The 14,892-nt window shown below is 40.4% G+C and overlaps 1 protein-coding gene across 2 annotated transcripts in view; it reads left to right on the top strand.

Annotated features, from left to right (window-relative positions):
- CFAP61 (cilia and flagella associated protein 61) overlaps positions 1-14,892 on the top strand; it is a 325,115-nt gene that overhangs the window by 106,717 nt on the left and 203,506 nt on the right. For both annotated transcript variants that reach the window (XM_081034409.1, XM_081034410.1), the window contains exons 10-13: positions 1,110-1,184; positions 5,821-5,999; positions 7,755-7,794; positions 10,379-10,518. In XM_081034409.1, coding sequence (XP_080890535.1) covers positions 1,110-1,184; positions 5,821-5,999; positions 7,755-7,794; positions 10,379-10,518 — 434 coding nt within the window. The remainder of the gene's footprint in view (positions 1-1,109; positions 1,185-5,820; positions 6,000-7,754; positions 7,795-10,378; positions 10,519-14,892) is intronic.

A 14,892-nucleotide genomic window follows, 5' to 3' on the forward strand; every position in this document is an offset into this window, starting at 1 on the left:
CAAAATTAATATGCAAAGTTCAATTTTATCTCCATATAATAGCAATGAACAATCAGAAATTGAAATAAATATTATTTACAATAGTACAAATATACAAAATACTTAGAGATAAATCTGACAAAAGATGCCCAAGACCTACATACATTAAAAACTACAAAATATTTCTGAGAGAATGAAATAAAACCTAAATAAATGGAGAGCTATCTTGATTTCCCATGTTCATGCTTTTGAAGACTCAATATTGCCAAAAATGTTAATTCTTCCCAAATTGATTAATGCAATCAAAATTTCAGGAGAAATTTTTAAAGAAATTGAAAAACTGATTCCAAAATTCATACGGAAATGAAAAGGGCCGAGAGTAGCCAAAACAACTTTGGAAAAAGAACAAAGTTATAGGATTAATACTACTGGTTTCAAGACTTATTATAAAGTTCTTTTAGTTAAGACAGGTGGTAATGATGTCAAAGTCAACAAATAAGATTAATGGGATAGAACAGAAGATCCAGGTATAGGCTCCTCATGTACTCGATCTATAGTGACAAAAAGCAGATCATTGTTTGCCTGTGGTTGCATAGTGGCACGGGGTGGGAGGGAGGGGCCTAGAAACATGGAAGCATTTGAGAGTGATGTGTATATTCATTATTTTTATTGTGGAAATTTTTTTTATGAGTGCATGCATAGGTCAAAACTTTTTAAAAGATAGACTTTATATGCAACCTACTGCATGTCAGTTATTCCTCAATAAAGCAGTTATAAAAACCTAGTGCAGCTTTCAAGTTATGCAAAACAATAAAAGTATTTTATGTTAGTTCTTATTACTAGCATCTACAGAGAATTAGGAGGTGCCAGCACTGTTACACATCTACCTACCTGTGTGTCTGTCTATCTAGCCATCCGTCTATCCTTATTTTATCCATATAACAACTTTATGAGATAGGTGGTGCTTTTAGCCCCTTTTTACAGATGAAGAAACCGAGGTCCCATAATGTTCCCACTGCCACACAGCCAGTAAGTGGCGCCAGGATCTGAGTCCAGGTAGCGTGCTCCAGAACTTGAGCTTTGAGCCACTGTGGGTGTTGATTCTCATGTCTTGCCATTGTCATTTGCAGGGAAAAACTGCAGAAGAAGCTGCAATTGAGGAACTTTCATCCATAGTCCAAAGTGGAAATACTAGTGAAATGGAGGTAGGGCTTTTCGTGCTGTCTGATTGGCCCCTATGCAAGTCATGGCTCGGCACCTAAGTCTGTGTGCCCTTTCCTTCTCCAGGCCTCCCTGCCTCTCATCTGCCACCTCTTTAGGGCCTGCTCCACACAACCTTCCTCGGACCCTGCCTCAGAACCTTCCTCCACAGAACTCTTTACTGTGATTAATCCTTTATTCTTTATCCCATGCACAGCTTGGACCTAGAAGTTACCCTTTCCACATCAATTATTTGCAACAATTTCAGGAAATAGAGTTTTTCCTCTTCCTCCCATTGTCCAGAGAGAAAATATTCCTGAGGGGCAAAACATTTGTAAGAGTTTTCTGCAACTATATGTATCATATGTACATACATTTGCTCCTATATACACCTGTATGTATTTTATGTCCCTCATCTGCTTCCCGGGGTCCAGTACCTACTCCCTCCCATGACTGGTCTCATCTTCCTCCAGTTGCTATCCCTGGTCACGTCCTCATCTTTGTTGGTTTCCCTTCACTCTGCCCACACCTTCACATGTGGTCCTTTGTTAAACCTGCTTTGCCCACTCCATTGGATCTATTTCCTGCTAGAAACCTAAAGATTCAGATAGAGGTTGGCAGGGCTCTGCTCAGGATTTTGAACTTTTCCTAAGGAGCAGAGGAAGGCTATAAAGGTTTTCCATGGGAGATTGACACCATCAGACATTCTCACCTCCCCACCCCCACTGATTGAACACATTCTGAACTTTCAGTGGATTCCCAAGTGCCTCTTGTTGGTAGGTCAGCATGAGTCAGCTGGAAAGTCTAGAGACCCTTGAGGGGGGAATGTGGAATAGGAGGCTGAGTCATCTCCACGGAGCAGGGACAAATTCACTGAACACTAATCCCAGATACTAAAATTCTGAGAGAGGGCCGGATTATCACACTCCTCTCCTCTCCAAATTCGGACCAATTAAGAAGCAGTCTTCACAGAAGTCAGCCAGGGATAAAAATACCACTTTGTTATACACTTTAAATCTAAACTGGAGAGCAAAGCTTGGACCCGAAACACAAATGGATTAAGTGTACACACCTGGTTATAGGCAGGCCTCACCCCGGAGCAGGGTGTGCTGCTGCAGAGAGAGTGAGCGAGGCCAGCACATGGTCCATTCTGGGAATTCCACTTTAGCATGTGCTGTGGGACCCCATCCATATCATTCTGGCACTGCTCATTCCTCAGCATCCTGAGGAGGAGGACTTCAAGTGCCTGGTCTTTCTCCAGTGCAGCTTTTCTCCAGTGCTTTTGGGAGCAGCCATCAGTCAATAACTGAAGGCAGCTGGAGAATCAGTATGCCACCTCCTTTGCCTCTTAGGTGGGTTCTCCATGGTCTCCCTGAGATCTCGGCGGGAGTGAGTCCATGGTGGTAACTCACTCATTAAACACTCTGCATTGGTGTCCTTCCTTGTCTAACTTCCCCACTCCTGTCACAGAATTTCCTGGCATCACTTCCCAAATAAACTCAGCTCAGAGTTTGCTCTGGGGAAACCCACCGTAAGGCACTCACTCCTTGTGCCCGGGGAGGAGAGGGCCAGGCATGCAGCAGAGATGAGCAGTTTTCTCTCTGATATTTCTAAGAGGGTAGCCATTCCTTCAGGAACCCAAACAAGGATGTGGAGGGGCGATGGTTCCCACTGCATTAGAAGTACTGGAACCCTAAAGGGCATCTGGGCCAACAAGGTAGATTGATCTCCCATGTTTATATCCTCTCCCTTCTGGAAAAAAAACTACTGAAATGACAGTAAAGGAATAAAAAGGCACAAATTTACAAAGACAGTGAGACTGGGAGAGGAGATGTTGGAAGATGAGCACTTTAAAATATTTAGAGTGAAGAAAATTGATGTCAGAGTTTACACTGGCTTAGCACAGCTGAGAAAGGTGAAACTCAGGAGCCGTTATGAAGGAGGGACTAGTGGAAATTGTGTGACTTCTTGTCCACAGTAGGCCGAGGACCTGAAGCTTCTGTAGAAAGTGGGGCAAGGACCGGGCTGAAACACGGTATCTGACAGACTGCTATGGAGTGTCAGGGACACTGGATTCCCTGCAGATGGCACTTAGCTCGTCATCTATTCCCTAAGTGAAGTGATCAGATGACTGTTCTCTGGAGAGAGTGAACAGAAACAGCTCCAAATTCAGGTTCAGCCTGCATGTATGAGACTATGTAATGGGGAAACACAGAGAATAGATGAATAAGTACAATTTTGCATTTCAAATGGAGGCATCTCTCCTCCTGTCATGTTTCCAAATGCTAGAAGCCAGGTCATTGTGTTAGATTTTTATTGCTGCTGTAACAAATTATCACAAACTTAGTGGTTTAAAACAACACAAATTTATTATCTTTTCATTCTGGATGTCAGATACCCCCAAACAGGTCTTACTGTGCTAAGATAGCTCTAGGTGCAAGCTGGGCCCTATTCATTCTGGAGGCTCTAGGGGAAAATCCGTTCCCTTGACTTTGCCAGCTTCTAGAAGCCACTTGCATTCCTTGGCATGTAGCCCCTGCCTCCACCTTCAAAGATAGTAGCATAGCGTATACACAATGGAATACTATTCGGCGTTAAGGAAAGATGATGTAGGACCATTTGTGACAACATGGATGGATCTTGAGAGTATAATGCTAAGTGAAATAAGTCAGACAGAAAAAGCAGAGAACCCTATGATTTCACTGATATGTGGTATATAAACCAAAAACAACAAAAGAACAAGACAAACAAATGAGAAACAAAAACTCATAGACACAGACAGTAATTTAGTGGTTACCAGAGGGTAAGGGGGTGGGGGGTGGGTGATGGGTGGGGTAAGGGGGATCAAATATATGGTGATGGAAGGAGAACTGACTCTGGGTGGTGAACACACAATGGGATTTATAGATGATATAATACAGAATTGTACACCTGAAATCTATGTAAATTTACTAACAATTGTCACCCCAATAAATCTAATTAATTAAAAAAAAAAAGATAGTAGCATAGCATCTTCCAGTCTCTCTTTACCTCAGACCCTTCTGCCTCCCTCTTATAAGATCTCTTACTACTACACTTAGCCTACCCAGAGAATCCAAGATAATCTCTCTCAAAGTCCTTAACATAATGACATCTGTAAAGTCTCTTTTGCCCTATAAAGTAACATCCACAGGTTCTGGGGATTAGGCCATACACCTCTTTGGGGGCCACTGTTCTGCCTACCAAGTCCCTCATGCAGGAGATTGGAGAACTTAATTTCCCCCAATACCTGACAGGCCCGAAGAAAAGGCCTCCAGATAATGTCCCTGGAGACAGTCACCCAATAAAATTCCAGGTTGGTAGTGTTTGATCACCCCACAAAGTGCCCAGTTAGTTGTTGAGTTTTGCTACCTATCGAGCACTGTAGGAAGCTAGAAATGTGCTGCAGTGGCAAAAGGGCATAAGCCGTGAACAAAGCAGACAATGAAAAGACCCAGAACTTACACAGGAGCTGCCAAATAAGAAAGCAGGTAGTACAGCAGGCAGGCAAGCAAGGCTAAATCACAGGAGGGAGAGAGGAGAAGTGAAGTCAGAGAAGATCTCCAGTGCCTGGTTGTCTAGAAAATAATATTGAGAAACTCTTGGCCAATCTGATGAGGCATGTGGAAAAAATTAGGAAACCAATAGAATCAAAACAAAGTACACAGATGAGAACATAGTCATATTACACTTCTTTGCTCAGTAACAGTGATATTTACATACTCATAATGATGTAAGTCCTTACTGTGGTAACCCTGAATTGTGCTGTAAGTGATATTGAGGGATTGGGGCTGGGGGGGAAATAGGATATGGGGAAGAGGGTAGTATAACAGGGTTATATCTACCTATCTATCACATGAATATAGAAATGGAATTTCAAAAACTCATGAATTAAGAAACAGCAGCATAAGCACATTCAGAAATACAAAGGCACATACCAAGAGAAATGAGCAAGTTGAAAGTGCTAGCCAGTGGGGAGAGGGACTTAGAGGGACAGAGGACTCCTGGTTTTCTTTGTAACTTTTTAGTGGTAGTAGTATTTTAATTTTTACTATATGCATATATTACTTTGATTTCAAAGAACTCCGAGAAGGATCTCAGAGTGAATCATGTTCCTCTCTAACTGAGCTATACCTCCTTTGACACACCTAAATGAGACTGGAAGGGCTCGGTGGTAAGGTGGCTAAGGTCAGTTGGACCTTCCAGGCTCCACCTCATCACCAACCTGCCTGTCCCAAGATACACAAATTCTTGTAGCACAAAGTCACAATGAAAACAGTTGTGGGGACAGATGTATTTTGCTTATGGAATTAATATGTATATAATACTACTGTGCTCTAACTCTACCCAGCGACACAATTAAAATACGGATTCTATTTCAAAGGCCAGCTGAAACCATTTATTTTTCTGACCTTCATGTGCAAACTTGTTTTGGTCCTTTTATAAATATTTAGTATCTCATTAAGAATGTCTCCTTAAGACTACTTCTGGTTCAAGATGATTTGTTTCAAGTGAGACAGTTACACCTGTCCTAGGAATGCAGAGATGATGCAACCACTAACCCATTAAATTGCAGAAAATGAATAGCATTCCCATTTGGTTCCTCCTCTTTCCTGGGTCTAGGACTTAGAAAATCTCCATCAAGTGTCCACTGAGGATGATACAAATCACTGTGTCAGTAATATGAGCTCAGCATCTATCTCACTGCCTAAGGAGATCAAGTACTTCCGTCCCATCTACATGGGAGCCTCCTCTGCTTTTTGTATCCAGCTGTTTTGTATTGATGAGAAATACGAAGCAAGGCAAGTACTGATCCCTAGATTGTCTGTTATGGTAAGACTCTTACGGCTTTGGTGGCCCAATATTTTAATCTTTCAGAGCCAGTGGTTTCCAAACCTGGCCGCACATCTAATCTCCTGGGAAGCTCGTTGAAAAGCACGGATTCCTGGGCCCCATTCCCAGAGATTTCAGTCTGTAAAATTTGGGTAAGGCCCACAGAGCTGGGTTGCCCAGGGTCTGGTTCACCTACGTAAGAGCTGGAGTTCTGGAAAACCATCACTATGTAACCATGTGCTGCTACCCCTTCTCTAAAGCTTTTATTTTGGGAGAACTTTGGATTTAGGTTGCTACTTGTCTGGAGATTTTTTGGTTGCAAGGAACAAAAAAATCCAACTCAAACTGGCTTTGAAAAAATGGACTAATTGCCTCACCATAACGACAGATAAATCCAGTGGCAGGACTGATTTTCTTAATGGCTAGATCCAGGTCTTAGGTAACCCAGTCAAGGACCGAGTTTCGCTCTCTACTTCCCAGCTTTTGGTTTCCTGCTGCTGGCTCCAATCTCAGAGCAGTGTCCCAACCTTGGGCCAAAAGAGTTGGATAGTGGCTTCAGGCTATGCACCAAAAGCGAGTGAGGAGGACAGTCTGGTTTGGGCCTAGCTTTCCAGCCAAAGTCCCATTTGGCCTGATCGGGCTGTGTGCTCATTCCTGAGCTGATGGCCCGGGCCAAGCTGGGCCATGATAATGGCTTAGTCCCTTGCCTCATGCTCCCCACTGAATCTGGGGCTAGAACCTCACCCAAAGGTAATCTGAGAAAGGGGTTAGTGGGACACCAAGCAGCTGCTGGAAGGAGGAGGCATGGTCCTGGGCAGAAAACTCAGTCACCCTACTTCCTGTCCCTCCAGAACACCCACCTTGTTCAGTGCTTGCTGCCCCTTGGACCCCTGCTCTCGATGCTTAGATTCCACATTCCCTTTAGGAAGCCCACCTACCCCACCATTTTGCCCTCAGAACAATCTTGAAGAAGAAACGATGGGCCCATTTTGATAGACTGGAAGGTTCTGGAGTATTTTGAGCTAACCATGAGCACTGCTGGACATTTCCTTTTTAGAGGACGTATTTAAACATATTCCCATTCTCCCAGCCTCACCTAGAACCATGTTTTACTTACATTTTTATCCTCTTAAGTTTTCAATTTCTTTGGACATCTGGGAGGTTGAAAAGGGAAATCCTTTTATATTCATTATATTGTAGACATCCAAAAAGTCTATAAACCTTTCTAAATTTGTTGTGTATATTTATGTTCCCTTGTGCATTCAGATATGATTGTGCTTGGAATGTGATTTTTGAATTTTCAGACAAATTTGAGGACTCATTAGGGTTTGCCTGTGAATATACATCTGCAGCTGGTCAGAAAATCTTTTGCATATAAAAGAAAAAAAGATGAGAGTAGCTTATAATATGCGTACACCTCCCCCAAGCTCTTCCAAAAAGGAAGGGAGGGATCGTGTCCACAGAATGACTGTCTTGCTTTTTGAATGTGCAGTGATTATTAATTGCTATAATAGTACCTTCAGTTCTAGAAAACTACTTTACTATTGATGTGTGAAGCTATGAAGCTTATGACTTCTACAATTGATTAGTGGTTAGCTAGACACAAATTTTGACCAGTGGTTAGCTAATCACTGCCTGAGGGGAAGAGTTGTAAATCTTTTTAAATATACGCCATGCTACATATGCTTGCAGGTCAGTGACATTGCTTACTGTTTTGTTTACAGGTCGCTGGACTTCATGAATTTTGTTTTCAGTCTCTTTCCTGTAAGTACATACTGAATTTTGAGTAACATAATTGGTTTTGTAAGCTGAAAAGTCAAATGTCATATTCATCTTCCAAACGTTTAAAATGCTATAAATGTTGAGGTTTGAACTGCTTTTGTGTTCTGAAAATAAGGTTGAATGTCATGTCATGAACTCTTAAAAATACAAAACATTGTCATTTTCAATAATGTTTCAGTCACGCTGTTTTAATGGTTTTTTTTCAATGTATAGTTTCTTTTAGAAATAGCATTACCAGTGTTTTATTAGAATCAAATCATTAATAGAATGCTGGGAGAACATGAAAATGTCAGAAAGTACACGGAAGTGTATTAGACTGTTGTATTACTTTATAGCTTACCACATTGCTTTTCTGAGGGAAGGAAAGTGGGAACTTGTGGTTGATTTTTCTGCTTGGCTCTGCCTGACACCTGCCTGACATGTAGGAGGGGCTCCCCCCAGGCAAACATCCAAGTGCAAACAAGGTACTCCATTTCAGGGTATCCTTGCCACTTCCTCCATTTTTGTTTCATTGTTGTCAAGGGGTGGAAATTCTACCCAACCTTTTATCACTTTATTGGAGGGAAGAGAGTAAGGAAGGAAGATAACGAGAAACAAAATGGATTTTTATAAAGATTTTTTCCATGCTGGCCTATCTGTTAAGTAGCATTAATAACTGTACTTCTTCCGTTGGCTAATTATAAGCAAAATACCTATTTGCTTTAGTTTTCCTTTCCTATTCTTCATACTGAGGCAAAAAACAAATATGGTTTAATTATGTTGCCTGAAAGCTATGTGATCATAGATTGTATTTTCTCAGACCGTTAATATAATGAAGATTTGAAATAATGTTTTCCATCATATTTTTTTGAATTAATGTTAAGGCATTTCAATGTTCATAAAGCAGCGTAGATTATCCCGAGGTAGGATTTACAACAGTTTCCGTCAGAGATTCCTCAAAGTACTTGAAACATAAGTTTAATTCATTCCTATTTTGAAATCCATGTAAAGGCAGATATTCAGCATTACAAAACGAATGCTGGCTTTAAAAAGGTAAAAGACATGTTTACTTTTTAAGTTCTATTTTATTTCAGGACATGGGGAGACAGGAACAAAATACCTTCATTACTTCATCCTTAATCCTTCAGATCCAAGTCAAAGCAACTCATTATAGTCTCTTCCTCTCAGAGACTTGGCACCCAGTCCTTATTTTCAGTTTGAGTATTCAGCAACTTGACTGTAAAGTATCCAAAAGGAGCTGTGTTGTTTTGCTAGAAAGAAGGGAGATAAAGTCAAACAATGGTTCACTCCTTTGGGTTGCACAAATATCCCCAGGGTTTTAGATTATCACAAGTAATACCTTCACAGGGTTCAGGAGGAGGCAAGATCCCAAAGGGACAAATTAGCTTTGGGAAGAGCAGGCTGCTTCTGCAGACACCTGGCAGAGGGTCAAGTGGGACGTGTGGAGCACAGACGGTCTGTCCTACAGACAACGAATTCGAGCTGTATAAATAATAATTCTAAATGTTCCACCAGCCACATTTAAAAAAAAGGAAAAAGACACAGGTGACATCAATTTTAATAATAAATTTTATTTAACTCAATATGTCCAAAATTTAATCATTTCAGCATGTAATCAATATGAAAAATTATTAGTGAGGTATTTTACATTCTTTTTCTCACTTTTTGAACTCCAATGTATATTTTATACTTACAGCCTGTCTTAATACAAGCAATAACTTTTCATCAGAAATAATTTGATCTGCATTTAGATTTTATAAAATTTACAACTGAATAAGTAGATTCATATTCCCAAGTCGTTCCAAACATACATAAAAGTTTTCCAATAACTGAATTCAGTATCAGTTTTATAATTTAAATTTAATTAAGATGAAATAAAACTAAAAAGTCAATTCCCTAATCACACTAGCCACATTCCAAATGCTCCGTGGCCAGATGTGTCTACTGGCTACCATATTGGACAGTTCAGATCGAAAAGGTAAGTGGCTGCCTTCAGGACATACAGATCCTCCTGTGTCTGCTAACTAAATCCACTCCTCAGGTTAAACAGGCCGTTAGATCTGTTCACTCAAATGGGATCATGTAATGATAAAATACACAGACATCTGTTCATGTATAATCACAGGATTTTAGAACAGAAAAGTCCTGGAGTGCCACTCTCTCCTCTCACAGAGGAGGGGACCACAGCTGGTACAATATCACTTAGTAAGCATGGAGCCTTTGCTGTGACACAGCGCTGCCACATTTACTCCTGATTACAAATCAATTTGCAAGCGCAAATGTCCTCAGTTTAAAAATCTACTTCCGCAAGAGAGCTATGCAGAATGGGTTCCATTGTTCACAATATTCATTTATTCAGGTTTTAGTCAGACACTCTCCATATTATTGCAGTTGTTTGTCCCCTTGAGTTTTATGATTACTTTGCAAATTATAGGAGAGTTTTACTTGAATACCCTCTCCTTTACACATTTTATCCATATTTTCTTTAGTGTATTACACCAGGAATTTGTTTAGTGACAAGTGATTTCTGATAGTCTTTCCTTGTATCCTGCTTCAATCATGTTAGGACAAGAACTTCTGCCTCATTTCTCTGCCACATCTCACCCCTGAGTTTGTCCTTATCCAGAACTTCGTGAAGATAGTCCCCTTCAATAACTGCACCCTGGAGCAGGATCTCTACGTCTTCCATCGGGCGGGATTACTCAAGTAAGTGGACATGTGTTTGGCCAAAACACAATCAATCCGTGAGAACAAATGAGTATTTATTTTAAGAATTGTCTTACTGATGGAGTGCTTTATCAAGTGATTTTAATCAATACATTTAGGGTCAGGGTCATATCAAGAAGTTATTTGACCACTCAGATATTAAAACATAATATAGGAGGTATCTCAGGAATCTGAAAATGGAACTACCCTATGATCCAGTAATTCCACTCCTAGGCATCTACCTGGAGAAATCCAAAACTCCAATTCAAAAATCAGTATGCACTCCTGTGTTTATTGCAGCACTTTACACAATAGCCACGATATGGAAACAACCGAAATGCCCATCGGTAGATGACTGGATTAAGAAGCTGTGGTACATTTATACAATGGAGTATTACGCAGCCATAAAGAAGAAAGAAATCTTATCATTTGCAACAACATGGATGGATCTAGAGAACATTATGTTAAGTGAAATAAGTCAGAAAGAGAAAGACAAGTACCATATGATCTCACTTATATGCGGAATCTAAAGAAAAGAATATGTGAATGAACTAATCAGAGACAGTTTTGAGGACACAAAGAAAAAACCGAGAGTTGTTAGATGGGCGGGGGCGGGGGGGGTGGGGGAGTTGGGGATAAGGGGAAAGGTGAAGGGATTAGGAAGCAGCTGGTAACCACAAGATGGCCTCAGGGTTTTTTGAAAATTAATTTGGGGAACTTATTCAATAATGTTGTAAAGATTTTGTTGGGTATCCGATGGACATGCATCCTATTTGGGAGACCACCTCAGGGATACTGTGGATGCCTGACCATGGCATTGTACACCAGAAGCTAACATTAATGAATGCCAACTATAATTTTATATATATAATGTGATGGCTCGGTGTGAGGTCGGAGGGATAATGGATGGGGGGAGAGGGGTTCACAGGGTGAGGGATATAAGTGATGAACGTCTAAGTATTACCTTGTCTTGTACACCTGAAACTAATAAAAAAAAAAACATGATATAACTCCACAATAATCAAAACAATGCCAGATTGACAGATTCTATGGCTAGAACAATGTAACACAAGAAAGAGACCCACCACAGGTATAGTAAGAATTTTGTGTGTGTATGTATGTATGTATAAAGGTATGTATAGACATTTATATATGACCAAATTTTTGTCACAACTGTGGGAAAAGGAAGGACTATTCTGTAAATGGTGGGACAAAATAAAGACAGAAACGTTCTTCATATTCTACAGAAAAATAGATTCCTAGGTGATTGAAGAGTCAAATATAAATATTGAAAACATAAAACATTCGGTAATAAATCTGCAGTGCTAAAAGTTCTGTGCCAGATTCTGAGAGTACAACAGCGAATAACATACGGTTGTATTCCCTGTGCTTTCAAAGTTTAGATGACTACCAGAGTGGGCTTTTTCCCTCCTCATGCTGCAGGCTGGCTCAGAGTACCGCAGCCACATTTCAGCCTATGGGGAAGGGTGGGAAAAGAAGTGGAGGGAAGCGCTTTCCTATTATGGAACTTACATTACTTTGTAGTCGTGATCAGGAAATTGGTTGCATGGTCCTACCTAGCTTCAAGGGAGGCTGGGGGATAGTAGGTCAGGCCTGTGCCCAGTGAAAACTCAGTTAATTCGGTTAGTAAAAGGAAGAAGGGGGGAAAGGATACTGTGGGACCATCATATGTAGTTTTTATCTTGCATATTTTTAGAAGTTCTAGAAAGGTACATAGGACTTTATTAATCTTATGTGCCTCTGGGGAGCAGGACCAGGAGGTTGGGGTGTAGATGGCAACTTACTTTTTACTTTGTATTTATTGGTTCTGTTTGATTTTTGTTTTCCACTAATAAATTTTATTTTTTAGAGCAGTTTTAGGTTCACAGCAAAAAATTATTTATTTATTTATTGGGGTGACAATTGTTAGTGAAATGACATAGATTTCAGGTGTACAATTCTGTATTACATCATCTATAAATCCCATTGTGTGTTCACCACCCAGAGTCAGTTCTCCTTCCATCACCATATATTTGATCCCCCTTACCCTCATCTCCCACCCTTCATCCCCCTTACCCTCTGGTAACCACTAAACTATTGTCTGGTTCACAGCAAAATTGACCAGAAAGTACAGAGGGTTGCTTCGTATCCCTTCCCCACCTTCACACAGACCCTCCCACAGTTAACATCCCACGTCAGTTATACCATTTGTTACCGTGGATGCATCTGGTAATTGACACATCATTTTTAACCAAAGTCTGTAGTTTACATTAGGGTTCACTCTTTCTGTCGTATATTCTATAGGCTTTTGACAAATGCATCCACCAGTATGGTATTATACAGAGTAGTTTCTAAAAATCCTCTGTGCTCCACCTATTTATTCATCCCTTTTTCCTCCCCCCGTACCTCTGATAACCACTGCTCTTTTTACTGCCTCCATGGTTTTGCCTTTTCCAGAACGTCATACCGTTGGAATCAGATTGGTGTCTTTCACTTAGTAGTATACATTTTAAAGTTTCTCCGTGTCTTTTCATGGTTTGACAGCTCATTTCATTTTAGCACTGAATAATATCCCATTGTCTGGATGTACCATAGTTTATTTATCCATTCACCTACTGAAGGACTGCTTGGTTATTTCCAAGCTTTGCCAATTATGAATAAAGCTGCTATAAATATTATTGTCAGGTGTTTTGTGTAGGTGTAAGTTTTCAACTCGTTAGGGTAAAATACCAAAGAGCACAATTTCGTATCACATGATAAGAGTGTACAGTTTTGTAAGAAACTGCCAAATTGTCTTTCAAAGTGGCTGTATCATTTTGCGTTCCCACCAGCAATGAACAAGAATTCCTATTACTTCACATCCTCACCAGCACTTGGCGTTGTCAGTGTTTTGAATTTTTGCCATCCTAATAGGTGTGTAGTGGTATCTTGTTGTTTTAATTTGCAATTCCATTATGACATATGGTATCGAGCATCTTTTCATATGCTATTTGCCATCTGTGTATCTATTTTGATGAGGTTTTTTTGAAATCTTTTGCCCATTTTTAAACTGGGTTGTTCATTTCTGTTTGAATTTTTTAAAAAATCGTGTATGAATTGCTTCTATAATAGAAATTATAGTTAATATTGTGATTTTAAATTTTTTGAGATTTTAAATTTTATTATGACTCAAGTAGAACTTTTATTAAAATGTACTTTACACCCTCTGCATTCTTAAGTACAGTGTATTGGTAACATTTTCTTATGACTTGCAATTCTGTATGAATAAACACACACAGGAGATGGAGAGCAACTGGAGGACATGGGATCTGGAACGGTCCCCAGTGTGGCTATAGGAGTGGCCTTTTCCTAGTGGCTTATTTACTTAATGAACATTCATATTCTTTTCTCACATACTCTCTCTTTTTACTATGAACATGTGTTGCTTTTATTAAAAATTAAACCTAATTTTTTAAAGTAATGAAACTTTCAATACTTGCTGGAAATTAGTCCTGGTTGCAGCAAGGACTCAGTTTTTCTCTGTAGTGTCGGCTTCATTTTTCTTTTATCACTTATGTATAAAGGTAGAGCAAATCATGTACATCTGGGAGCTTTTCTGAAAAAATTGGAGACTCACAAGCTGGAGTGCCTTTAGAAAATCATGATCTTTGTCACTATTCCCATCTGAGCTCTATCGGGAACCTTCCTTTTATTCCTCTGTCAGTTTTGTCACCAACCCACCCACCACTCCACACCCTGTTCTCAGCTTGTCTGCTCTAGTAGTTCATTTGCGCTGTTACTCTTGTTCCCATACCCAAGAATCTGTGCGTGGTTGTGTAGGGAAAGACATCCCTCAAAACGCACACATTTGGGGCTCAGTTGGTTAGAGCGCGAGCTCGGGGCAACAGAGCTGCCAGTTTGATTCCCACATGGGCCAGCGAGCTGCGCCCTCCGCAACCAGAATAAAGTCAATGAGCTGCCGCTCAGCTCCCGGGTGGCCAGATGGCTCAGTTGGTTGGAGCGTGGGCTCTCAACCACAAGGTTGCCAGTTCGACTCCTGCACGGGATGGTGGGCTGCGCCCCCTGCAACTAACAACGGCAACTGGACCTGGAGCTGAGCTGCACTCTCCACAACTAAGATTGAAAGGACAACAACTTGACTTGGAAAAGTCCTGGAAGTACACACTGTTCCCCATAAAGTCCTGTTCCCCTTTCCAAAAACCAAACAAACAAAAAAACCGCACACATTTGTCACCATCATTGGATGTCCATTTTGTTGACATGACAGTACGCCATTGTTTTCTAGAGAAATATCTTTTCTTTAATTATTTTCTATAAATTGTAAGCACAAAATGCTTTTTTAGAAAAATCACACATTTAATGTTAGAAATGGCT

Source organism: Rhinolophus hipposideros (assembly GCF_964194185.1).
Source record: "Rhinolophus hipposideros genome assembly, chromosome: 22".
In the NCBI taxonomy this organism is placed as follows: Eukaryota; Metazoa; Chordata; class Mammalia; order Chiroptera; family Rhinolophidae; genus Rhinolophus; species Rhinolophus hipposideros.